This window comes from Acomys russatus, chromosome 25 (genome assembly GCF_903995435.1).
Source record: "Acomys russatus chromosome 25, mAcoRus1.1, whole genome shotgun sequence".
Taxonomy (NCBI): Eukaryota; Metazoa; Chordata; class Mammalia; order Rodentia; family Muridae; genus Acomys; species Acomys russatus.
In genome coordinates, this window is record NC_067161.1 from 43,019,253 (window position 1) to 43,045,464 (window position 26,212).

Genomic DNA, 26,212 nt, shown 5'->3' on the forward strand with positions numbered 1-26,212 from the left:
AGGTCCTGCATGTCTCACAGGAGCAACGAAGCATTGTAACTAGAAGCAATTTAGATGTTTCTAAGAACTGATGATTTCTATCTTAAATACTTTAGTGGTTCCTTTAGCCTACCCAGTTGATGTGTTTTGCAAAACACACCATGGATGAAAAATAGCATTTTCTACTGTAGATCTCTGAAGGTACCTGAAAGAGCAAACATGGTATTTCAAATAAGAACAGAAGTCTCCAGACACAGGACATGGTAGCCATGAAATTATAGCTCACACATTCGGTAGAATTAAACCAGCTCCTAGAGGAGAGATTGGCTGGGCAAGAGACTCACAAATGGCAGGAGGGAGACTCACCCTGCCAGGGCCTAGAAAGTGCGTCCCTTAGGGCAGTGTGTGAGGTCTTCTCTCCTTGATGACATCTCCTTCAGCAGGTGGGCAGGAGGTGTACACCAGAACCCCCACCCCACCCCACCCCATCAGAAGGTAGAGTTCTGCACGATCTCGGGGCACAAGACAGCAAGAAAGATGGAAGCTGGCCACCCAGATTAAAATATTATGGTATCTCATCTGGGAATATTCCCCTGGGGACTAGTAAAATAACGACTGGCCTCTAACAAGGGCCTGCACTTGAGGTCACCTCCATTCCAGAAGTCCGGGACCTTCACTGCTCCCTGGGATCCCTTTGGGTGAAGTGATGGCCTAAGGGAACACTGACTGCATAGCGGAGGAGAGCTTGAGCAAGCCCTCCTCACAGCTGAGCCAGGACCATCTGGAACTGGAGCTGGTATGATGTGGACATTGGCAGGAGGCAAGGTTAATCTAAATGGATCCAGCTTACAACCTGCTTTGCCTCTCACCAGCTGTAGTGGTGGTGGCTGGGGAGCAGGGGTGTCACATAGTCACCCTGGCTTCTGGATAGGATGAGAGGTATGATTTTTGTTTGTCTGTCCATTTAACTCATTGTGTCTTTGTCCTTTTGTTATTGAACTGTAAGAGTTCTTGATAGATGCAGGACACTAGGATCATCGGATGTGTGATCTGGAGATAGTTTATCCTATTATGTAGGGTGTGTGTGTGTGTGTGTGTGTGTGTGTGTGTGTGTGTTTTGCACACACTCCAGCAGTTCATAGATGGGGTAGATGTTGGGGTGGGCCAACTCAGAGCCCTGTTTCTGGGCCTGGGTGAAAGCTGAGTTGGTCAGACCTCCAGCATGCCTGTGCCTGTGCCCCCAGGGCCAGTTCTCCTGTGCTGCCTGGGTGAGATTCAGGGCCACTCTCCAAGTGCTATGGCTCGTGAAAGATGGGGCTAGTTCAGCACAGTGCTAGGACATCAGTTTAGACCAGGGACATTCTCATGGCCTTTGGTGATAACATGGGCCTTGGATATCAACACAGACCCTGGCTTCACTAGGACCAAGGAGCCACATGTGGCCCCTGGTGGCAGCATGGGCCTAGATTTCACCATGGCTTGAGGTGGCAGTGCAGGCACTCAGATCCGTATGTAGCCTGGGGGCAACAAGGTCTGAAATAATAAGGTATAATTTCAGGGATCCCTTCTATTCACCCACTTTAGTTCCCAAATAATGAGACAGAGACATATTAGATTTATTAATAGGCTTTAGGCTCTATAACTGGGCAGATCTTCATTTATTCTAAGCCTCTGTGCTAGTCTGGCTACTTCCCAGCCACACACCCTAAATTGCTGGTCATATTGATTCTGCCTGGATGCTTCTGCTTCATCAGACCAGTCCTCATGGCCACATCCTTTCTCCACCTCTTCTTTCTTCTCCCTGCTACCTTGAGGTCTCTACCTGAGACCTCATGACTAGGAACAAAATTCCAGCCTTCCTAACCTCTTTGCCTAGTAACTGGCTGCTCAGCTTCTTTATTAACCAGTCAGAAATAATTGGGGAGAAATGTTCACACAACATTGATCCATGATCTCGACAATGCCCATGTCTGGACTGCATCCAGATTTTGGGGGGCACAGAATCAGCATCTGAATACACAGTACATCAGATCAGCCCTCAACAGTGGTCACCATATGGTCTCAAGCCCAGACCATGGTCCACATGGCCTTTGGTGGTAACTTGGGCCATGGTCATTGACACAGACCCTGGCTACAGCACAACAACAGACCCAGACATGGCCCCTAGCAGCAGCCCAGGCCAAGCTGTCACCAAGGTAACACAAGCCACTCAGATTAATTTAGCCTCTGGCATCAGCACAGCCCCCAGACATCAACAAGGCCTCAGTCAGCAGCCCAGACCACTGACACCTGGATGGCTGTGGGTGGCTACATGGGCCACTGACATCGCACAGACCTTGCCTGTGGTAGGGCCATAGACTCAGACATGGCTCTCAGCAGCAGCCCAGGCACCGACATCGCCATGGCCTCGGGTGGTTGAGCAGATGCCTCATATGCACCTGTTCCTCAGTGCCTCTCTACAGTGCACAAACTGATGGTGCATCTCTCTACCTCGTACTCTTTTTTATACTTTTTTTTTTTTAAGATTTATGTATTTATTATATACACAGTGTTTTTGTCTACATGTATGTTTGTGCGCCAGAAGAGGGCACCAGATCTCATTATAGATGGTTGTGAGCCACCATGTGGTTGCTGGGAATTGAACTCAGGACCTCTGGAAGAGCAGCCAGTGCTCTTAACCTCTGAGCCATCTCTCCGGCCCCAACTACCTTGTACTCTTATCTTTTTCATCTCTGTATCACACGTTCAATCATCACAGTGGCACCCACCATGGGGTCAGGGGAGGCATTTGGGTGTCTTCTAGCTCTTTTTTTCTTTTAAAACATGATTATTTAGGCTTCTCTCAGTCACTTATACTTACATATTTGTTTCAGGAGCTATTTGACAGTTTCTTCAAAGAAGCCACTAAGTGTCCTAAAAGAAAGTACAGCTAACTGTGGTGGTGGCATATTCCTGTGTAGAGTCAGGAGGAGTTCAAAGTCCTCTTCAGCTATACAGCAAGTTTTTGTCTAGCCTGGGCCACATAGACCCTGTCTCAAAAATAAAAAATAAAAATAAAAAAAGACAGATTTTACTGACTCCATAAGTTGATGCTGGTGCTTTCCCTGTCACCATCCGCCATGTGATCTTTTTTAAAAATGATTTATTTATTATGTATACAATGTTCTGCCTGCGTGTACACCTGCATGCCAGAAGAAGACACCAGATATTATAAATGGCTGTGGGCCACCATGTGGTTGCTGGGAATTGAATTCAGGACCTTTGGAAGAGCAGCCAGTGCTCTTAATCTCCTTAGGCCCAAGTTAGTCTGTGTACACTGGTGTTTTGCCTGTATGTATGTCTGTGTGAGGGTATCAGGTCCCCTGGAACTGGAACCACAAAGAGCTGTGAGCCGCCACATAGGTGCTGGGAATTGGACCCAAGTCCTCTGAGAGAGCAGCCTGTGCTTGTAACTGCTGAGCCATCTCTCCGGCCCTCCCATGTGACCTTTGAGCAGGAGTCTCTCACTGAATGCCATTCCTTTCAAGACAAAATTCCAGGACTCTCTGACTTCACTCCCTCCTGTTTGCTGAACGATATCCCATAACCAGTAACTAGTGCCACCCTCATGGGCCCCCGTGAGTCCAGTTCCACTCCTAGCATGACCCCCACAGGCAGAAGAAATTAATTTCAATCCACGGGTGGTAGCGCACGCCTTTAATCCCAGCACTCGGGAGGAGAGGCAGGCGGATTGCTGTGAGTTCGAGGCCAGCCTGGTCTACAAAGCGAGTCTAGGACGGTCAAGGCTACACAAACAAACCCTGTCTCGAAAACAAAACAAAAGAAGAAAGTTCATTTCAAATGAACCTTGTGGAAAGATGGCAATGGTTGGTGAGCCCAGGGACACTTCAGGATAGGGAGGTAGGGAGAGGGGACAGATGAAGGAAGCTCTGCTGGTAGGTGACTGGTGACATGGAACACCGCAGACAGGCACCGCCCTTGAGTCTTCCTGCTGATTCTGGTCCGGTCTGCTGAGGAAGGCTGGGAGAAGGACATCCAGGTACAGAAGATGCTGATGAGCTGGAGGCCCATGGTTTCAGGACGCACTGGAGCCACTCACAGCAGAGAGCAGGACCCGGTGCAGCTCTGCTAGCTCTCTCTCTACCTCTTCCTTGCTCGGAGTCCCCCTGGGGCTGCCACCTCAGCCCCTCCAGCACTCCACCTCGGTGGGCAAAGCCCTCTCCATTCAGACCGTCTATTCTCCCCTCTCCTGGGCATGGCTGTCCTTAAGCAAGCCCTTCCCCCCACCTCCCACCGCTACCCCAGTAGCCTCCCTTCGCTATAGTGCTTACTGGCAAAAAAAAAAAAAAAAAAAAAAAAGCTCCGCAAAAGCCACCACTCCAAGAAGCCTGGCTTTGCTCCTTCCATTTCAAGTAGTGTAATCACTGTCTGACCTCTCTGAGGTCTCAGCTTGTCATCTGTGTCAGGAGGCAGAAGCCAGCGTCAGGTTGTATATGAAGGTGGAACAAGCTATCAAAACTCAGACAGCCGGGGCATAGGACCTATCTACGGATTTGTCAATATTTTGTAGAAAACACATACAAATACATAAGGTATTTTAAAATTAAGGTTTTTCTTAACATGGAAAATAGGAAGAAAAGAATCCTTAAAATAACTAGGTAGAACATGTACTCTGTGTGCTTCAATGACTTTGGACTTTGTCTAAGTGAGGATCTTGGTGAACAATGCCATCTGTATATGTGGGCCCTTGGGGGGATTTGCTGTTATTATTACAGCTAACCCAGAAGTGTAGTTCATATATCATAAAATCCAGCCATTAGAAGGTGCAATTCAACGCACTTCTCCCCCTCGCTCCTGCTCCCACGCACATGTACAGAAAGCTAATCCAGCCATCACATTTTCCGCTATCACCCAAAGAAGCTGTTGATCACCCAACTCTGATTAACACTATCTTCAGTCATCTTTGTCGTCTTGACAATCTCCTTAACTATCCTGTCTGGTGACAACAGCTGTGTCCTAGAAGGATTGAAGACTCCAGACGCCAAGGAGCAGCCAGGGCACGCCAGGAGCGAGATATGCGGGGAACCGGCAGTGAGGGGCGCTGGGGGATTCTTGCAGGTGTTAGGAAGGACAGATGACCCGCAGGTGTGCGCACTCAACACCTTTCCCTGGGTGGGTGAGGGCGGCAGAGTCAGGAAAGAGGCGGCGCCGCAAGTGAGCGTGACCTATTCTTGGACAAGAGGGTTTGCGGGAGCAGGGCTGATCGGGCGAGCACCGGATGGCAACGGGGACCAGTGTATTAGGGGTCGCGCGGGGAACGTGGCACCGAGAGGAAGCCCGGGCCTGGACCTAGGGGGCAGCTCGGGTGTGGAGGGCTCTGCGCACCCCACGGGGGAATCGACTCAGGGCGCGCAGCTCGGGCGCGGATCTTGGTGAAGGCCGGGACTTCGTGTCCGTCCTGGCGGGAGGGGGCGAAGCTTCGAGGCGTCTTTCTTGAGTGTCCCCCGCCGCCGCCCGAGGAAAATTCGGGATTTCATTCCTCCTGGAGCTGGAGAGCAACTTGAGCACGGACCCCGGGTGGAGGGCGGGGCCAAGACCCCTGGCGGGCGGCCAATGAGCACCGCCCCCGCAGGGCCACGCCCACCGCTCCGGTCCTGGGCGCTCGGGCTGGGCGGCGCAGACCCGGCTTGAGACGTGCGGTCTGGACGCTTCGGCCATGCCTGGCGGCACCTTAGCGGCTCTCCCGCGCCCGACACAACCCCGGTAGACGACTCTCCGGGCCGGGCTGACCGGGCCATGCAGCTAGAGACGCAGGACGCGCTGTACGTGGCGCTGGAGCTGGTTATCGCCGCGCTGGCATTGGCGGGCAACTTACTGGTGTGCGCCGCGGTGGGAGCCTCCAGTGCATTGCAGACCCCCACCAATTACTTTCTGGTGTCGCTGGCGGCGGCCGACGTGGCCGTGGGACTCTTCGCTATCCCCTTCGCCATCATCATCAGTCTGGGCATCTGCACGGACCTCTACGGCTGCCTCTTCCTCGCCTGCTTCGTGCTGGTGCTCACACAGAGCTCCATCTTCAGCCTCTTGGCGGTGGCTGTCGACAGGTATCTGGCCATTCGCGTCCCGCTCAGGTGAGACGAATCTTTCTTGTCCGGGCCAGGTTAAAGTTCCACAGAGGAGCGCCCTCTCCAGGTCTACGGTTCTATTTTCTGGGATCCCAGATGGGCCAGATTAGGGGAGCTCGCTAGGCTTGCTTGCTAGGCACTCAGAGCAAAGGTTCTGGTGTAGGGGAACCCTCGACGCTTGTCCCTTTCCCGGTTGTCGAGACCCTCTTGGGGCGGCAGAACAGGCCGCCCACTGGGCGCCCCTTAGGCGGAAGGGATGCTCCAGTCGCTCCCAGATTAGGGGATCTGCATACGGACACCCTTAGGGGCTCTGGGAAGTGTGCGCCTGGCAAGGTACCCGCTACCGGCTCCGGTAACTCAAGCTCCGAAGGTTTGGTGATTCCATCTCCACCCTCCTGGGCGAAAGATGCACCTTCCGAGCCCTTTGGAGAGACAGAGCTCCTGCCCGGAGCCGGACATGCGGATCAGTGCAGCTGCCAGACAGGAACCTGTTCGTAAAGGCCCCTGAGAAGGTTTAGCTACGAAGGTAACCTTGGACCCTGGGAATTACTTTGGCAAAACTGCTGTAGTTCCAGGAAGGCTGAGGTACTTTTAGAAGGGACTGGTGGTGGCGCACGCCTTTAATCCTAGCCCTCGGGAGGCAGAGGCAGGCGGATCATTGTGAGTTCGAGGCCAGCCTGGTCTACAAAGTGAGTCCAGAGGACAGCCAGGGCTACGTAGAGAAACCCTGTCTCAAAAAACCAAAACCAAAACAAAACAAAAGACACTGTGCTAATGACCCAGCTTTAGAAATGTGCTTACTTTGAAATGAGGCGGCCAGGCAGATCTAAGGAAAAAGTGCCCCTTAACTCTGGTGGGGAACACAAGGAGCCTTGGTCCCTGCTAGCTCCACAGTGGCTCGGATTAGTCCCAGACATCTTAAAGAGCTACTGTGTTTACTGGTTCACTGAACACTGACAAACAGCCTTAGAGCCTGTAGCCTGTTGTGTAACCTTATTTGTATACAGATGCAGTGTCCAGCAGCCTGAAGAGGGCCAGACAACTGGTGACTGTGGCCTGTTCACTCTTTCTCAGAATATGGCTAAAACCACTTTCTCCTGTTTCCAGGATGAGAATACAGGATCCAGGGTCGGGAGTCCGTTAGCAGGGGAAGTGGCTGCCACTTTTTTTTTTTTTTAGCTAATAAAGTTGAGTTTGTTGATGCTTGTTAGTACCTGGGCCCTCTAGGATTTCTGAGGTGAGCCTTGGATGTCACTAGTCTCGGAGCTGATCTGAGGAAACTGAGTCACAAGAATAGGAAAAGAAAGGGAAGGACTCAGTGAGCTCTGACTGTGTGTGCAAGGCAAGGCCAATGAATGTACATGTTTAATCCCTCTCACTGACCAGAAGACAGATGCTGTCTGTCGCCTGCGTCCTGTGGGTGAGGGGGTGGACTAGGGAGATGAGGGTCTGGGTCAGGATGCTGCCACCAGCAGAGTGGCAGAGCCATGACTCAAAACTTGGAGCTGGCACTGTGTCTTCACTATGCCACCCATCTGTCTTAACAGGGCTGTGTGTGGTCCGGTGTTTGAGAGATGTGGACAGACCCTCTTGCTGTTTCTAGAAGCTGATCCTGCCTGTAGTAAGCTGGTGTGTGCAGGAGAAATGTGTGTGGGGAGGTGCCCTGCAGAAAGCTCCCACAAGGCCTTGTAATAGGCAGATGTGGAGAGGCTGGTCCCTGTGGGTCCCAGATGGAACAGGAAGCCCCTCATCGTACCTGTGTGGGCTGTTCCCCATCCACCACCCTTGGCACCTGACAAGGAGTCTTCACACATCAGGTGTGCTATGATGCAGGGCTTTCTGAGCCCGAGGCTGCCCAGCACTCTCTTCTCTCCATTCCGTGGGTCTGCCGTTGTCTCTGGCCTCCCATAATGAGTACTTGATAGCCTTTTGAACTTTTTTTTTTTTTCCCTTCACAAAGCAGAGCAGTCACATGGCCCCAGCTTGGACTGCCCTTCTAGGGGAAGCCCTTTGGGCTTGCTCTTGGCAGAACCCCAGACACACAACAGCTCACCCAGGACCCACTCCCAAGTGTCTCTTGTGCCACATGACCTGAGCAGGAAGTTCCATAAATGTTTAAATCTGTTAGTTCTTGTCCTGGGTTTTGCTGGGCGGGTCTTGAAGAAAATGGGTGTGGGTGTCTTAAGGGGAAACAGATGTGAATCACTGGCCCTTTACTTCTCCTTTGTATTTGCTAAGGCTGAGGGTCCAGCTGAAGGCAAAGGGAGGGAAGACATTGAGCACGGAGCCAAATGTGCCCCCTATTCCCATCCCAGGCCTGTCCTCGGGAGTCCAGAAGCGTGCAAAGCAGTCTCCCACTCGCTCCACACCCAGGCAGGTGTGAGTGTGTAACCTGTCTGTGGCAGCAGCTCGGCATCGTGGCAGACAGGGACGTGTGCAGGGTTCTGATCCTTCCTCCTGGGAGATGGTATGTGTGATGGGCCTCCTGCCCTCAGCAGTTCAAAGCACAACCCAGGGGGAACAGGCTAAAAATGTAGATTGCTCTGAGCTGAACTCTGTGGCAACACGGCTGTAGTCCCAGGAAGGCTGAGGCAGGGGGATTGCTCGAGACCAGGAGTGCAAGGTGAAGTTGGGCAACCAGCAAGACCCTTGTATAAAAAAAGTGCGGCTTCCAGGACCCAGTTAGGTCCCGCTGAATCAGAGCGTGGGGTAGGGTGTGGCTAGGCTTTCAGCATTAATATCTAACCCGGGTCTGCTATTTATATCACGTTTGAGAACCCTCCAAACATCAGGCAGGTTTGGAAACTCTGCTTCTGTTGTTTGAAGTGGGCTGGATCTGAGTTAGCCCAAATTCAAGAGCTGGTTCTGAGACTCTCCTCGGGCTGTGGAGCTACAGATGGGCAACAGAAAGGCCCTGTTGAGGAGCTGGGTGTGGCGGCCAGGCCTGTGATCTCAGCGCTCAGGAGACAGAGGCAGGAAGGTAATCGCAGTTTGAGGGCAGCTTGAGGCTGCGTGGTGAGTTCCAGTCCCGAGTCAGCCCGTGCTACGGTGGGAGACCCCGTATCCTCCCGGGAAGGCGGGAGGGAATTACCACGTACTCCTCTTCCGGAGTTTAGTCCCTATCAACCCACACCAGGCTGGCTTACAACTGCCTTGTACTTTTAGCTCCAGGGGATTCAACACCTTCTTCTGGTCTCCTTGGGTACCTACAACTGGGAACACACACACACACACACACACACACACACACACACACACACACACACACACCACTTTAAAAAAAGACAAAAAAAAAAAAAAATCCTGTTTAGGAGGTGTTGTCTCACTTGCAGGAAGTCAAACAGTAAGGAGGTATGAAGCCCAGGGGGTGAGCGCTGAGTGCTTAGCTAGGCACATCTCTTATTTGGGCAAAACAAACTCTTAGGCTTGACTTCCCGGCTCGGATGGTGTCGAGCTGTAGGAAACCCTGGCTCCCGTGGACTAGTCCCACTAACGTGAGTGGGATGAAGCAGTATGGAAAATGGCCTAGAGGCGATGCTTGGCATATAAATGGCTCTTTTGGAAAAGAGCAGACGGCTTACCTCAGGCTCTTCCCTTTGTCCTTATAGAGAGGGGTGTCCACAGACGACAGTTCCTGCCTTCTGCCCTGGTGGAGACTCCCGTGCAGGGCACCTTCCTATGTGGGCTGTGCTTGGGGTATACACGGCAGAGCTGGGGTGGGTGTGTGCTGGTGGTTGTGGGAGGTGAGCCACGGCTCTGCCCGCAGCAGCCTCTGGCTCTCACTTCGTCCTCTGGCTGGTTCCGGTTGGTTCCCACAGGGGTACTTCCTCCTGCATAGGCTAAGCCTGTTCCTCTTCATGCAATGGGCAAATCAGAGCCGCCACATTCTGGGGGCCTTCCCTGCCCATGCCCAGTGGACTCAGTTTCCCCCTTTACCATGGTTGGCTTTCTGAAAGGGCTGACCTGACCATTTTCCTAGAGGTACTGAGGGATGGTGTTTTGGAGGGGCCCGTGCCTTCCAGAGAGGCAGAATGAAAGGGCCGTGTTTGTAAATCCTGTTCTTCTGTTTTCTGCCACACGGAGACTCTGTGTGTGTGTGTGTGTGTGTGTGTGTGTGTGTGTAGGTAGGTAGGTAGGTAGGAATGTACATTCTGAGAACAGTGGGGAAAAAAAAAAAGGCAAGGGAAGGAGGGCCCAGACAGCAGATCTATATAGACCTCCATGGCAAGATGTTAGAAGAAAAACTGGTTCCTGTTTGTTTTTATGTTATTTATTTATTTATTTATTTTTATTTTTTGGTTTTTGTGTTTATCTGCTGTGGAGCTCTTGGGCTGGACTCAAGCCTAGGTAGCAGGAACTATAGGAGTGCACCACCATTCCCAGCTCGTTTAGCAAGCTTTAATGAAGGAAATAGTTGGGGTGGGGGTGGGGGGGTGTGAGGCCTGGAGATGCTAGGGAAACCAGACAAGCAGCAGGTGCCTTAGGCCGAGGGCAGGTAACTACAGATCCTGGGGCGTGGCCTGCAGGCCCTGGCTCCTGCTTTAAGTGCTGGCCCAGAGTTAGGGCGTTGCTTTGTTTATCATCCTCTGTTGTTAGCACACAGGGGTCTCCTCCATCTCCAGGCCCGGAGCAGCAACCTTAAAGCCAGCAGCAGGAGCCATCATTGGCTAAGCCCAGGTTTCTATGGCTGGCAGGCTCTCCAGCATGGCCAACATAGCAGGCAGCGGGTGGCTTGTGCCTGGGTGGGCAGATTGGTTTGGGGAGGCCCTCAAGCCTATCTGGACCCGAGATCACAAACTCAGTAGAGCACCTGAAATCCTGTCCTCCGGCTGTGGGGGAGGTCAGGCACAGGTAACCAGCCAGTCACAGGAAGCAGGAAATGTCCAGGCATGGGGTGATGGAAGTGGGGTTGGCAGGCACCTCAGCTGGTCCGTTTTCCCCTGAGGGGTGGGAGGAGACAGGTCTGTGGTTATCATGGGCTCTCCTCTTGAACTGAGTGAGGTCCAGAGTTGCACTCACAATGTCACAGCCTATATATTGTGCTTGCATGGAGAGGCTCACGGCCCAGGGACAGCCGGTTTGCACCTTAGACCACCATCTACACCCGGTTCTGAAAGGCATGGTGGGTGCTGCCTGCAGCTAGGAAAAGGTGGGAAGTCTGTGGTGCTGTTCTTGGTTGTCACCTTGGCTCCAGCAGGAATTAGCTAAAAGCCAAGCAGCTCTGCACACCTGTGAGAGAGTTTCTCAATTAAATCATTTGAGGTGGGCAGGTCTTTAGTCTGGGTCACCACTTCTGCTGGCAGCCTGTATCAAGGACATAGAAGGAGGAAGCTGCTCTCTCTGCCAGGTCCATGCCTTTACTGGCATTGGAACCCACTTCCAGCGCGTGCTGAAGAGCAGCTGAGAAATCCAGCCCTGTAGACCGAACAACTACTGGATTCTTGGATCTTACATTGGTAGACAGCCACTGTTGGTTTGGATTTTTAAAAAAGATTTATTTATTATTTATACAGTATTCTGTCTGAGTGTGAACCAGCAGGCCAGAAGAGGGCACCAGGTCTCACTATAGATGGTTGTGAACCACCATGTGGTTGCTGGGAAATTGAACTCAGGATCTTCGGAAGAACAGCCAGTGTGCTCTTAACCTCTGAGCCATCTCTCCAGGCCCTGGTTGCAATTCTTATTCTGAGAATTTCCTGCCTCAATGATGTAGAACACTGCTCCCCAATTGTCCCCCGATATGCCAATAAGGCAGCATATAGCCAGTCACTGAGCAGAGGAGAGAATAGGGCTGGACTTCCTGCCAGCCAGAGGAGGAAGTAGGGGATTCAGCCACGGGAGAGGTCCAAGAGACATCAGGAAGGAGCTGGAACAAGAAAAGCTACAGGGGCTGGAGAGATGGCTCAGAGGTTAAGAGCATTGACTGCTCATCCAGAGGTCCTGAGTTCAATTCCCAGCAACCACATGGTGGCTCATAACCATCTATAATGTGATCTAATGCCCTTTTCTGTCATTAGGCAAGCACTGTATATATAATAAATAAATAAATCTTGAAAAAATATTAAAAAAAAAAAGAAAAGCTACAAAGTACAAGCATCTCTGGGATGTATGTTGGGAGGAAACTAACTTAATTTAAAGGGTTAAGAATAGAATAATAACTGCTCAGTTATTGTGTTGTGATGCTTATTAATAAGCAAATATAAAAACATCTCAATTATGTGTGTGATAGCCGAGTTAAGAGAGAAACCGAGAGCTGGATGTAGTGGTGCACGCTTTAATCCCAGCGTTTAGGAGGCAGAGGCAGGTGGATTTCTATGAGTTTGAGGCCAGTGTGGTCTACAAAGTGAGTCCAGAACAGCCAAGACTACAAGAGAACCCTGGCTGGAGAAGATAAATAAGAGAGAGAGAAACAAACACAGTTTTATTTAAAAAAATAATAATAATAACTGTATCAGGGCCTGGAGAGATGGCTCAGCAGTTAAGAGCACTGACTGCTCTTCCAGAGGACCAGGGCTCAATTCCCAGCACCCACATGGCAGCTCACAACTGTCTGTATCTCCAAGATCTGACGCCCTCACACAGATACACATATAGGTTAAACACCAATGCACATAAAATAAAAATAAATAAATAATTTTAAGAAAGAAAGAGAGAGCCGGGCAGTGGTGGCGCACGCCTTTAATCCCAGCACTTGGGAGGCAGAGGCAGGTGGATCTCCGTGAGTTCGAGGCCAGCCTGGTCTACAGAGTGAGTTCCAGGACAGCCAGAGCTGTTATACAGAGAAACCCAATCTCGAAAAACAGAAACAAAAACAAAGAAAGAAAGAAAGAGAGAAAGAGAAGATTCTGGGCTTGGATGCAGCTCCGTTGGTCCACTGGACAGTGGTCACTCTCCCTTAAAGGTGTTGCCGTGGTCCTCTCTTTGTCTCTGAGGCTAACAGGCTGGAGACCTTGCCAGTGGCTGAAGGTGCATATTCTCAGACAGAATCAAAGTTGAGAGTAGAGTGCCTGAAGGAGTGTTAACAGTTTTTCTAGAGGGTGTCTGCTTGAGGCCTGTAGGTGGAGTGCACGGGGAGAAAGAGTACTGGGCTGTCTGTGTGTGTGTGTGTGTGTGTGTGTGTGTGTGTGTGTGTGTGTGTGTGTATCCTGTATGCATTAAGAACAGAGGGAGGGGCTGGGAAGACGAGCAGTAGGGGTTGAGTAGGCAGGTCACAGAGGGCCTGGAGGCTTCTAGAGGGCTTAGGTTTTGTCCTAAAGATTGCGATGGGCCGCTAAGGGACCTAGGAGGTGTATGGGGGCAGGGATGGGGGGGGCACAGAACTCAACATTGAGAGGGGCACTGAAAGCCAGGCATGGTGGCGCACGCCTTTAATCCCAGCACTTGGGAGGTAGAGGCAGGCAGATCTCTGTAAGTTCAAGGCCAGCCTGGTCTACAAAGTGAGTCCAGGACAGCCAAGGCTACACAGAGAAATCCTGTCTTGAAAAACAAACAAAAACCGAACCAAAACAAACAAAGACCAAAAAAGAAAATGGCATAGAAGGGAAAGCAAGCCTACTCCCTGCTTTGACCAGCACCAGCACTTGTTGGAGCAGCCCTCCCAGGTCCTCCGCCTCCTGGCTCCCAGACTGACACTTGGCTGTGTGCCACCATATTTTCTGCATTTATTTATTTGTGTGTGTGTATTCATGTCAGGGTGTGCATATAGAAGGCAAGGACAACTTGTAGGAGTTGGTTCCCTCCTTCTACCCTGTGGATCCCAGGCACTGAATGATCTGAGGGTCATCAGTCTTGCTTGACACTGGCCCTATAAAGTAACATTTTTTATAATTGGCTTTTTGTTTGTTTGGGTTTTTTTTTGTTTTTGTTTTTGTTTTTTGATAGGATAGCTCACATAGCCTAGGCTGGCCTCAAACTCCTGATCCTCCCAAATGGCTGAGCTCATATGCACAGGCCACTACGCCCAGTTAGGATTGACTGTTATTTTTTGGTTTTTCTTTTTTTGAGACAGGGTTTCTCTGTGTAACAGCTCTGGTTGTTCTGGACTCACTTTGTAGACCAGGCTGGCCTCACAGAAATTCTCCTGCCTCTGCCTTCCGAGTGCTGGGATTAAAGACGTGCGCCTGGTTAGGATTGACTTTTAGCAAAGGTTTTGGAGTCAGTGGGTTTGGAGTCAAAGCATTCCCAGCCCATCCCCCACCAGCTGGGTCTCAAGCTCCAGATGGGGTACGGAGAGGAGGAAGGGGCAGAGGCCACAGTAACTAGGAGTAGAGGCAGCTCAGAGAGTGGGTGCATAGCCTGCCACCCCCATTCCGTTCAAATGCCTTTCCAGTCCCTGCTGCTGCTTAGACTGGAGCCTGTCGGACTCCATGGTCCACCGTAGTGACCCCGCCTGCCTTGTTGTTGTAAACACTCAAAATCTCTTCATTTTACGACACCCTCCACTTCTGTTTTTAGTATGCTTATGAATTTATTTTTCTGTCTTTGCTGTCAGCTCATTGTGATTTTGTGAGGCAAGATGACTAGGTGAGACTCATGCACCAGCGTAGAATCGTTTACTTATTTATTTAGAGAGAGTGTCTTGTAGCCCAGGCTGGCCTTGGATTCACCTTTCACTCCCTCCTGCTCCTGGGTACTGGAGTTACAGATATGTGACCCCACACCTGGTTTAGGGGTGCTGGAGTTGCAGGTGTGTGACCCCACACCTGGTTTAGGGGTGCTGGAGTTGCAGGTGTGTGACCCCACACTGGTTTAGGGGTGCTGGAGTAGCAGGTGTGTGACCTCATACCTGGTTTATGGGTGTTTGGCTTCACAATGTAAGCATGGTCCAACGGAGCTGCAGCCCAGCCTAGGGTTTTCTCTTCTTTCTTTCTTTTTAAAAATAATGTATTTATTTTTATTTTATGTGTATTGCTGTTTTGCCTACAGGTATGTCTGTGTGAAGGTGTCAGGACTTAAGTTGTGAGCTACCTTGTGGTTGCTGGAGATTGAACCCTGGCCCTCTGGAAGAACAGTCAGTGCTCTTAACTGCTGAGCCATCTCTCCAGCACTTGGGATTTCTCTTGGCGCGCGCGCATGCGCATGTGTGTGTGTATGTGTGTAACAGATGGTCTCACTGTGTAGCTGAGGCTCCTTTTGCTTCTCCTTCCTGAGGGCTGGGATTACACACGTGTATTACCACACCTGGCTCAAATGTAGATTTTGTTTATTTAAAATTTCATGTTTGGGGTTGGAGAGATGACTCAGTGGTTAAGAGAACCGTCTGCTCTTCCAGAGGTCTTGGGTTCAATTCCCAGCAACCACATGGTGGCTCACAACCATCTATAATGTGACCTAATGCCTTCTTCTGGCATGTAGGCATACATGCAGGCAGAGCACTGCATACATAATAAATACATACATCTTTAAATTTTTTCATGTGTCTGTATGTTTTGCATGTATGTATGTGCACCACATGCTTGCCTGATGCCTGCCGAGTCTATAAGAGGGTGTTGGATCCCCTGGAACTGGGGTCCAGATGGTTGTCATCAGCCATGTGGGTGCTAGGAGTCTAACTTGGGTCCTCTGCAAAAGCAGCCGGTGCTCTCAACCCCGGAGTCATCTGTCCGGCCCCTCTAGTGCAGGATTGTAGTCAGGAATGTCGCTATGATAGAGCTTCATTTAAAACCCCTCTGCTGGGCCGCTGGATGGGCTGAAAGGGACAAGATTATGTAGGAAAGCCAGGTGTCATCCAGGCAAGGAAGAGAGGAAGGTGACCACGGCAGAAGCTGTGGAGATGGCATGTTCGAGATAAGTAACGTTTGTACCTGGAGGCTGATGTCTGAATCACCCAGGAGCCTGAGAGTTTGAAAGGAGAGGCCCAAGGTAAAGCCACATTGTCAACCAAGCGACCAGGACAACAGAGATGGGGATGCCAGGCCTACCAAGGCAGCTGGTTGGCGGTAGGCTGGGGGGCGGGGGTGGGGGGAGTGTGGGCACTGTCACTGTAGACTGGTGAGTCTACTGACTGTCACGTGGTGTGCTTGGAGCAGAAATGGGAATCTAGCAGTCAGATTCACAAGGGCTTGGTGACCTGGGTAGAATTTGGTTGTAGGGAGAGAAGAGTGAGCCCAGGCTCCCTCCCAGATTTCTTCTGCTCATCAGTGTGGCGCTGCTTTGAAAGTTAGGGCACAGGGAGAAATAGTTGGGGGCTTGTGGCTGTCTGGGAAGTGTAGTTGGGTGTGAACTCTTTGTTGGAGCCCAGCACTGGCCCGTCTCCTACCATATGGAGGCTCTTGCTCCACACACCTCCCTCTTACCTCTCAATGCCCCTTCTTTGGTTTCCGCCTATGTAGATTTAGGCCCAGTGAATTTCTGTGCATGACATCTGTTTCTACTGTTGCTTTCAATACCATAGCCGAACCTGGTCTTGTTCACTCCGCCCTGGGGCCTCGTGTCTGCCCAGTACTTCCTCCCCCATCCTCCCTCCCTGTGTGCCTGCCCTGGCTTCCAGGACCCCTCAGCTCTTGGACTTGGTGTGCTGAGGCCTCTGCAATGCTTTGTTTCCCTGCTGTTTCTTCCTTGTGCTCACGGTTTCTCTTAAAGTGTCTGTCTTCTTGTAAGTCCTGGGGTTCCTTGGCAGCACTTCGCAACTCTGCTGATGTATTCTCCACCGTGTGTGACTTGTCCCGCTGTTTGCTACCCTGTGGATGGACCAGCTTGTTGTCAATAGATCAGGATCCCATGTGGAACGTCCTGAGAAGCTTCTGGGAGAAGCTGGAAGAAGCAGAGGCTGAGACTGATGAGCCCACGTTCCAGAAGACTAAGGCTCTCCTCTCGGCATTTCTAGAAAGCATTAGCACCGCAGCCTGCTTCACTCGCTGGATCTGCGTCCATCTCTGGCTTCAGGCCTTTTACTGTTCGGGGCCCTTGGTTGGCTCCTTCCAAACTCTCAGGCTCCTGTGGGCTGTAAGATGCTGCCCGTCCAGGTACAAGCGTTCAGGTGTTATTTATATATGCCAATTGCCCTAGTTCGCTTCCTACTGCTGTAATAAAAACTGTGACCCAAACCAACTCGGGAGGAGAGGGTCTGCAGTTACAAGTGGATGTTAAGTACCCCTATGCAATCAAGATGGTGGAGTTCCGGTCTCTCTATAAACTAGCTCTTTGGCGTTTGTTTCCGGGCACAGTGCTGCCTGTGGATGGAGCAGGGAGCAGGCTGGTTTCCACTGTTGAGGAGCCTGTCCAGTGGGGAGGAGACAGAACATGTCCAGTTGCATGTGGATATAATGGGTGCCAAGGAACCCCGGGGCCTACTCCAGGGTGAGTGTCTCTGCTTCCATGAAGACTACCGTCCTGTGAATTACTTCCGATGTGACAGGCAAGTGGGGGCAAGTGTTTGCTTTGCTCCATGTTGGATTTTTGCTTGGGCAGAATAGGGGTCAGGAGAGAAGTACATTCTGAGGTCGCGCTCAACTGCCATGCAGCCAGGCCCCATGGGCTTCCAGGGAGGAAGAAGATCGAAGCAATGCTTGTGCCTGACACCCCTTCCTTGGAAGGCTGCACCCCAGCCGGCTGCACCCCAGGCGGCTGCACCCCAGCCGGCTGCACCCCAGCCTGCTTCCGTGTACAGCACACTCACGGCATCTTGGCTCAGCACTCCGGTTCCATCTGCACCATATTGGTCTCTCTCTGATAAACATTTGGCCAGGACCCCATCCATCCAATCTTCTGGGTATCTTTTTTTTGTTTTGTTTTGTTTTGTTTTTGTTTTTTGAGACAGTGTTTCTCTGTGTAGCCTTGGCTGTCCTGGACTTGCTTTGTAGACCAAGCTGGCCTTGAACTCACATCAATCCACCTGCCTCTGCCTCCCACGTGCCCTTCTGAGTATCTTTTAAATATGCACTGTGGCAACCACTAGCCCTGCCAAACTGCCTGCACAGTTGTCCCTAATAATTTTGTGAGTAATCCAGCTACAAAATTGTGTAGGTTTGAGTGGTATGCCCTAACCCACTTTTCACTTATGCCCTGCTTTTATGTGTGTGTGTGTATGTATGCATATATGTGTGTGTGTATGTATGTGTGTGTGTGTGTGTGTGTGCATGTGTATGTGTGTGTGTGTGTTTAGAGAACATAAAGTTTTCCAAATATGTATGTACATAAAGCAGGGTTAGTGGCTTACATCTTTTTTTTTTCTTCCGTTTTTCGAGACAGGGTTTCTCTGTGTAGCCTTGGCTGTCCTGGGCTCACTTTGTAGACCAGGCTGGCCTAGAATTTACAGAGATCTGCCTGCCTCTGCCTCCTGAGTACTAGGATTAAAGGTGTGTGCCACCACTGCCTGGCGGTGGCTCACGTCTTATTTCTAGCATTCAGAAAAGAAAAAGAAAAAGAAAAAAGTCACTCTAGGTTTGAAGCTGACCTGGGCTATATATTGATTTCCAGGACAGTATGGACAAATGGAGACTGTCTCAAAAACAAACATATAGACATATACTGTCTCACAACAGAAATGTTGGTATTTACTGAGGTACAGAACTTGTGGGCAAGACAGCTTGAGAGGCAGCCATAGGCCTCAGCACTGTTCACTCAGCAGTGCGCAGTTAGGAATGGCTCCGTGTGGGGCTCAGGGAGAGAATGGAGCACAGGTGGAGGGGACCTGAGCCTTCAGACGGTAGGGTGCCTGGGGGTCAGCCCTTCCAATGTCCATCCGCACAGGGACACTTGCCCTTTCTCCTTCCTGCCCTTGGGCCCAGGCTCACGGAAGCTGAGGCTTGCTGTCATGGGGCTGGTTGTGCCCTCTTTCCCCGGTGCACTGCCTCTCACCCTAACACTGTGGCCCTCTAATACAGCTCCTCACGTTGTGGGGACCCCAACCATAAAATGACTTTTGTTGCTACAAATTATAATGTAAACATCTGTGTTTCCCAATGGTCTAAGGTGACCCCTGTGAAAGGGTCATCCGACCCTCAAAGGGGTCGCCACCCACAGGTGCAGAATCGCTGCCCTCTAGGTGGCAGAAAATAACCCCCTTAGGCAACGTTGGCATCAATCCAATGGGCCTCACTTCGCTGTGCTTTAGTGGTAGTGGGCAAATCATTTATGCTTCGAGCCTCGTTTTTCATAGCTATATCCTGGGCTAGCAGCTCCTTCTCATGAGGTTTGGGCTAGTGGAGTGTGTGAATTTCAGGGCCAAGTGTGCCTAGGGAGAAGGGAGAAGGGGCGTGCATGCTGTGCTACTAGAATTTGTTTGCAGAGGGGAGGATGCAGGCACTTGTCTCAAATAATTTGGTGTTTGGTTCAAAGGTTCATTGCCTGGAACACAGGCAGGCAGGGAGCAGTTGGGAGGGGTTTGGATGAGGGAAGGGGCTGATAAATGTAATGATCCCCACACAGTCCCCTCTAAGCATCATTGGCACATTAAAGATGAAAATGTGTACATTTTAGCTTTAGGTAAGTGTCTCAATCCTGAGAAAATAACCAACTTTTGGGCTGGAGAGCTGGCTCAGAGGTTAAGAGCACCGGCTGCTCTTCCAAAGGTCCTGAGTTCAATTCCCAGCAACCACATGGTGGCTCACAACCATCTATAATGAGGTCTAGTGCCTTTTTTCTGGCCTGCTGGCTCACATGAAGGCAGAATAGTGTATAAATAATAAATAAATCTTAACAAACAAACAAACAAACCCAACTGACTTCCAGCTACAGTGCTCTCAGTTTTCCTGAGGCTCAGGCCTAAAGGTCCCACCTCTCCTTCCCACTCACCTTACCAACCCCACCCCCACCTCTTCTCTCTGAGCTCCCTCTACCATCCAGCTCCTACAGAGATTTTCTACTGCCCTCTGCCCTCTAACCCTCAGGCAGGGACTTGGCCTGCAGGTCAGGTCTGCCTTGCTTCTCTCTCAACCTCAGCCCCAGTCCCTGCAGGAAACTTCCCTCCTTTGTCTGTGCTGTCACACTCTGCTCTACTGCTTGGGCGTTCCAGTCTGTCCGTCACTCCCCTAGTGTCCCTTAGTCTCAGCTCCCACTCCCATGGTCCCAGCCTACACCTTGTCACACAAAGTGGTACCACCATCAACATCCCAAAAGCCATTTCACTGTGTGCCTGGCAAGCTCTCTTTTCTCCTATAGGATCAGTGCCACTCACTCCCTTCCTCAGAAGTGACAACCGTTCTCAGAGAAGGTGCAGCCAGGTCACTACCACCCAGCCTTTTTTTTAACCCTTTCTGCTGCCCCTACCCAGGCAGCATCTCTTCACGCGGGCTCTGCATCCTTCTGCCTTCTCAGCCTTAGTTTTAATGACCTGTTCTTTCTTTTAGGGGAGGAGGGGGTTGATGATAGACTCATGTACTCCCGATCTTCCTGCGTGCCACTACACCCACCACCCTGCCCTTCCTTTCTGCCTCTTCTCTGTGGAGCATGGCCACCAGCTACTAACATCCCTCTTCCCATGACCGTGACCTCTGTGCTCTGGCCCTTAGTCATCCGTTGTTGTGCCCAGAATGATCCCCAAAAGAACCAGAAAGACTTGAGACCGAAACCGCTGTAAATACAAGAGGAATCTTTAATTCAGCCCTGGGCTGGGCCGTGCCCAATCCCCAAATCAAAGGTCTCAGGAAGCGAACCCTGGGGGCTTGGGGGGGCGGGGAGGCGAGGAGTCAGTTGCTATCAGATAAGACTATCTCTGGTTGTAGCTGTGAGCTTGAAAGCCTGTTTCTTCAAAGAACTGTGGACTTCAGATAGGCCATTTGTGATGCCAAGAGCATCCTGTGTTAGCTCAAAAGGCTCTGCCCTTCCTTGGATGTTAATAGCACTTCCTGGGCTCTGCACTTCCTTTGGATGCTAATAGCATTTCCCAGCCTCTGAGCTTCTTTGGGCATTAATAGCATTTCCCAGGCTCCACTCTTTCTCTTACTGGTTAGGTGAATGTTAGGATATTGGGGAAACCCCCCTAGAAACCACTCATCACCTCTGATTCCCCACCATTCTCCATCCAATCCATTTTCAAGGCCTGTAGCTTCTGTTTCCAGTATCCATGGCATCATCTGGGCTGATGGGCCCAGGAAGCATTTTCTTGAAATTTGAAATAGTTTCCTGGCTGCTCTGTCTCTTCCTGTGTCTCTAAGGTTCATGGCCACGGCCAGGTGACTTTCTATACTATGACCAGTGCCACTTCTTGGCTTGCTGCTCTTCCAAGGCTCCTAGCCTGTGCACTGGCGCTTTTTGAAAGCCTGAGTGAGTGCTGTTTCCCTGGAATCTTCTCATTGTGCAGACTTCTACGCCCTCTCGTCCATAAGCTCTCCACTGACTGAGAGATCTTCCTACACTGCCTCCTTGCTTGTATCTCACAGCCATCACTGTTTTGGTGATGTAGCATGCTATTCGGGAAGGGCTGATCCCGCTCCAGGTCACAAGGACATGTGTATGTGTGTGTTTACTTTCTGTCTCTTCCATGAGCTAATGTTTTATGAGGGCAGAGGTTAGGTTTCTGGTGCCTAGCAGAGTGCACAGGACAAAGGGAGAACTCCTAAGTGATGTGCGGACAATGAGAGAGGTGTGGTAACAGGGGCTCACGGGGCGGGGCACGCAAGCTGTCACTAGCTGCTTTCCTGGTCAGTCAGCTGGTTTCCTTATCCAAGACAGTCTGGATTCAGCAGTTTTGAGAAGTTTGGATGTGAACGGATTCTGCTGTTTTGAATTGTAGTGGGAAGCTGCTTCTATGAACAGGGCTTTCCAAATCTAACACTGCTTTTATTTATTTATTTTTTAAAGGATATTTACTTATTTATTTACTTATTTAGTGCTTGAGTATGCATGGGCACGACATGGGTGTGTAGGGCAGAGGAGAACCCGAAGGAGCTGGCTCTCTCCTTCTGCACTGTGGGTCCTGGGGTGGGACTCAGGTTGTCAGCCTTGGCAACAAGACCCTTCATATACTGAGCTGTCTTATTGGTCCCAATACTGCTTTTTTTTTTTTTTCCCAAGTAAAATAAGAAAGCAGGGTATAGTGCCAGGAACAAGTAACAAGTACCTAACAGGTGGTGTCTGCACTCAGGCATTTAATCTCATACTCTTCTCTGTTTCTGTCTCCTCGCTCTCTGATGTCGCCTAACTTGGTCTTGAACTCATCATCTCCTGACTCCCAGTGTGTGCTACCCAACTGCCTCTTAAATTCCTACTCTTCCTAGAGTTTCATGTAGCTCAAGCTAGCCTAGAACTTTCTATGTAGCCAAGGATGGCCCTTGATTTCTTTTCTTTTCTTTTTTTTTTTTTTTTTGATTCTTTTTATTTATTTATTTGGTTTTTCGAGACAGGGTTTCTCTGTGTAGCCTTGGCTGCCTGCCTCTCCCTCCCAAGTGCTGGGCTTAAAGGCGTGCGCCACCACGCCCAGTGACTTCTGATTCTTTTACTTCTATCCCGCCTACTGGGATTACATGTATGTTCCATCACACTGTTTGTGTAATGCTGGGGATCAGACCCAGGGGTTCGTGCAAGCTTGGTAACTCTACCAAAAGAGCTCTACTACCTAGCCCCTTGAATTCCTAAAACGAGAATAGAGAGCCTCCCCCTGACCCTCATGGTCACAAGGTGACTGCTAAGGCTGTGGGTATCACAGCCTATCATCAAAGTGTCAGAAGCAGCAAGGGGGAGAGGTTGGCAAAGGGCAGAGCTCTTCTCATGGGCTGCTCTCCTGTCAGGAAATCAGACTTCCTTGGAGGTCTCCTGCAGGCCTGCCTTATGGTCCCATTGGTCAGAACATCTCACTACCCAATTTAGACCAGTCACTGACTAGAGAAAGGAAGTGCTAGGATTTTGCTCATCATCAATAGTCCACAAAAGCTGGCTTATATTCAACTGGACTAAATATGGTTAAATCAAGGGACTGGAGAGATGGCTCAGTGGTTAAGAACACTGGCTGTCATTCCAGAGGACCCGAGTGTAATTCCCAGCACCCTCATGACGGCTCACACCTGTCTGTAATTCTAGTTGCAGAGCTTCTGACATCCTCACACAGATAGACATTTATGTAAGCAAACCACTTATGAACATAAAGTAAAAATTTAAAAAGATATGGTTGAGTCACGGGCAGAGCTGTAGCACAGGCTGTCGTACAGACAGGATTCTGAGTGCCTAGCCTTTGTGGAGGCTTTCTGTTACCCTGTAGAGGCTAACAGCGCTGTAAGACATCCCTGGCGAGGCACTGTCAAGGAAAAACATTTTTAAGAAGGTTTCATCACTTGCCAAGAAAAATGCAGTGAGCAGCTGCACTCAGCAGGCCATCCTGTAGTCAAGGGCCTGCAGCTGAGCCTCCCACTGCTGAGAGGAAGCGGCAAGTCTCAGGCGGCTTCCTCTGCAGATTGCCCTGGTTCTCCTGCCTGCCCAGGCCACTGCACCGAGTATTCCTGGTGTGCAGATGCTGCAAAGGTACTGCTAGCAGGCAGCAAATGAGGAATAGCTTCATAATGGCTATGCTTTGAGAACTAATTACTGGACACTGTGCTAGGTCCTGGGAACACCAATTCAACAGGACAGGGTCTGTCTTTAGGTGGTTGTCATTGTAGCTGAGGGAAAATATATGTAACAAATTAAGGGCCAGTTACCAATGTTGACTTCCCAAATTTCAGCAAATCTCCCTCCGGCAGCTTTCCGCATTTTGGGTGCTAGTGGAGCTTGTGTCCCATCTGCAGAGGAGTCAGCGAGGCCTCAGCAGTCTGAAGACAGTTTCTTTTGTGAGATGAGACTTTGCTTTATGGCCTCAGCTGACTCAGGAATACCTGCCTCAGCCTCCTGATCGGAGGATCGCAGGTAGGCACCCATCACAACCAGCTGTGGAGCAAGGGTGGCGCTGAGAGAATTGATACAGGTAGTGCCACCCGAGTCCAAGGGGCTCCTTGTTCAAGCGTCACCTTGTGAGTCAGGCTTGATACACTCATCTGCCCTGATGAAGTTGGCCTTTTAACACTAGAGCACGTGCACGCTGGTTCCCTGGTGTATCTCAACAATCAGACGGCACCTTACAGGAGAGCTGAAGTTACCCAGTGCTGAGGCTACTAAACAGCCTCTAAGACATCTGTACCTTGTCACTGGCCATCACTAAACAGAATCGAGTACTGAGTCCAGAATGAGATTCTCTCTACACAGCCCTGGCTCTCCTGGAATCCACTCTGTTGACCAGGCTGTCCTCCAACTCAAGAGATCCGTCCCCTGGCTCTGCCTCCTGAGTGCTAGGATTAAAGGCAAGCGCCACCACACCTAAGAATGACAGTCTTATTGAGCTTGCCGTGGCAAAGCTGACACCTGCTCCTTAGCACCTAGTGTTAAGCAATGGCCATGGTGCCCCGAGGGTAAACCTTTAAGGCTGGGAGAACTCAAGGGCCAGGACAGCAGCAAGGGTGGGCCTCTGGGCTCTGGTCAAGGAATACTATAAAATGACAATAACAGATGATGTTCTCTTGAACAGGTATAAAAGTTTGGTCACTGGGGCCCGAGCAAGAGGGACCATTGCTGTCCTCTGGGTCCTTGCCCTTGCCATCGGATTGACTCCCTTCCTGGACTGGAACAGTCGGAAGACAATTCCCTGCAACTGCACAGAACCTGGGGATGGAATCAGGAATAGAAGCTGCCGTGTGAAGTGTCTCTTTGAGAATGTCGTCCCCATGAGCTACATGGTGTATTTCAATTTCTTCGGCTGTGTCCTTCCTCCACTGCTCACCATGCTGGTGATCTACATCAAGATCTTCATGGTGGCCTGCAAGCAGCTCCAGCGCATGGAACTGATGGACCACTCGAGGACCACGCTCCAGCGAGAGATCCATGCGGCCAAGTCACTGGCGATGATTGTGGGCATTTTTGCTCTGTGTTGGCTCCCGGTACATGCCATCAACTGTGTTACTCTTTTCCATCCAACTCTAGCCAACAACAAGCCCAAGTGGCTAATAAATGTTGCCATCCTCCTGTCACATGCCAATTCAGTTGTCAATCCCATTGTATATGCCTACAGGAACAGAGACTTCCGCTATACTTTCCACAGAATCATCTCCAGGTATGTTCTCTGCCAGACCAATACCAAGGGTGGGAGTGGGCAGGCCGGGGCACAGTCTACACTCAGTCTGAGCTTATGACCTAGGCTCTGGCCTTTTGGAGAAGAAGGCTTAAAATAAACAATGGGACTAGACACTGTGAAAGATGCTACGCCTCTCAAGCACATGACCTGTCTCTTCTGAGTACCTGCCTGGAGTTACACAAATCTGGCTAATAAGCACACGCAATTAGGAGGCTCCGAGGTTAAGAGACACGCTCATGAATCTATCCAGCTGCTCTTACTGTGTGGATGATAGCAGTGGCTTGAACTGATTCCTGAAGACTGTTTCATTTTAAGAATCTGCCTCATTCAAGGTAGAAAATGACTGAAACTTACCTTACTGTGAAATACTGTGAACTATTATAATGTAAGTATTTTTCACTTTCAGCAATGGAAAAATAAAAGTTGGCTATATTAATGTATACTTGGTCCTAGGACAGCAACCCAGAGACCTAAAGTATAATTCTTCAATCAAGATGCTGTAGTATTAATTTAGGGAATGCTATTCTAAGTTTTGAAGTAGAATTACAATTAAACAAAGTTCAATATTTTCCATGTACTCAAAACCCTAGAGGTAGAAACTGGAGAAGTGGGCTCCCCCCTCTCCTGGAATCTGACTTGTAGACCTAGGTACTGGGTTTTGCTTCTCTCCCGTGTTAAAGTTTATTGGGACCCACAGTGTGAAATTTTACTAAAAAGCAAAACTATCTAATTGTGTATTATATTCAGTGATAAATAAAACTCTGCAAGAAGCTAGCTACCGGCACTCACTGGCTTGCTGTACTTAGTGTCCACACCTTACCCTGAAGGCTGCTTCAAAGAGGCCTCTCATAGTGACCGAGTCCAGTTCTCTAAACTAGCAGCCAGCCACAGAACACCGCAATGTGTGTTTGGTTTGTATTCAGCAGCTGTTCACTAAGTTTGTTTGGGGCCACAATGGGGGGAGGTGGCATTCTCTAGGCTTTGAAGTTAGTCACCTATTCCCTTTTTCTACTTCCTCAGTTTCTGAAAGGATGAGTGCTTAGACAGGCAGGGAATTCCTGACCCTCTGGGATCT

At 50.3% G+C, this 26,212-nt stretch overlaps 1 protein-coding gene across 1 annotated transcript; it reads left to right on the top strand.

The window, feature by feature from the left end:
- Positions 1–5,647: 5,647 nt before the first annotated feature.
- Positions 5,648–25,915, top strand: Adora2b (adenosine A2b receptor). Its single transcript, XM_051167667.1, has 2 exons — positions 5,648–6,110; positions 24,535–25,915. Exons 1-2 carry the CDS (start codon positions 5,776–5,778, stop codon positions 25,193–25,195), a joined length of 996 nt encoding a protein of 331 aa, XP_051023624.1. The 5' UTR covers positions 5,648–5,775; the 3' UTR covers positions 25,196–25,915.
- Positions 25,916–26,212: the final 297 nt, after the last annotated feature.

Bases quoted from the DNA above. Each gene is read 5' to 3' on its own strand.
- Adora2b (XM_051167667.1), top strand. From the start codon at position 5,776: ATGCAGCTAGAGACGCAGGACGCGCTGTACGTGGCGCTGGAGCTGGTT. The intron at 6,111-24,534 runs GTGAGACGAATC...TCTCTTGAACAG, and splicing joins GCCATTCGCGTCCCGCTCAG to GTATAAAAGTTTGGTCACTG.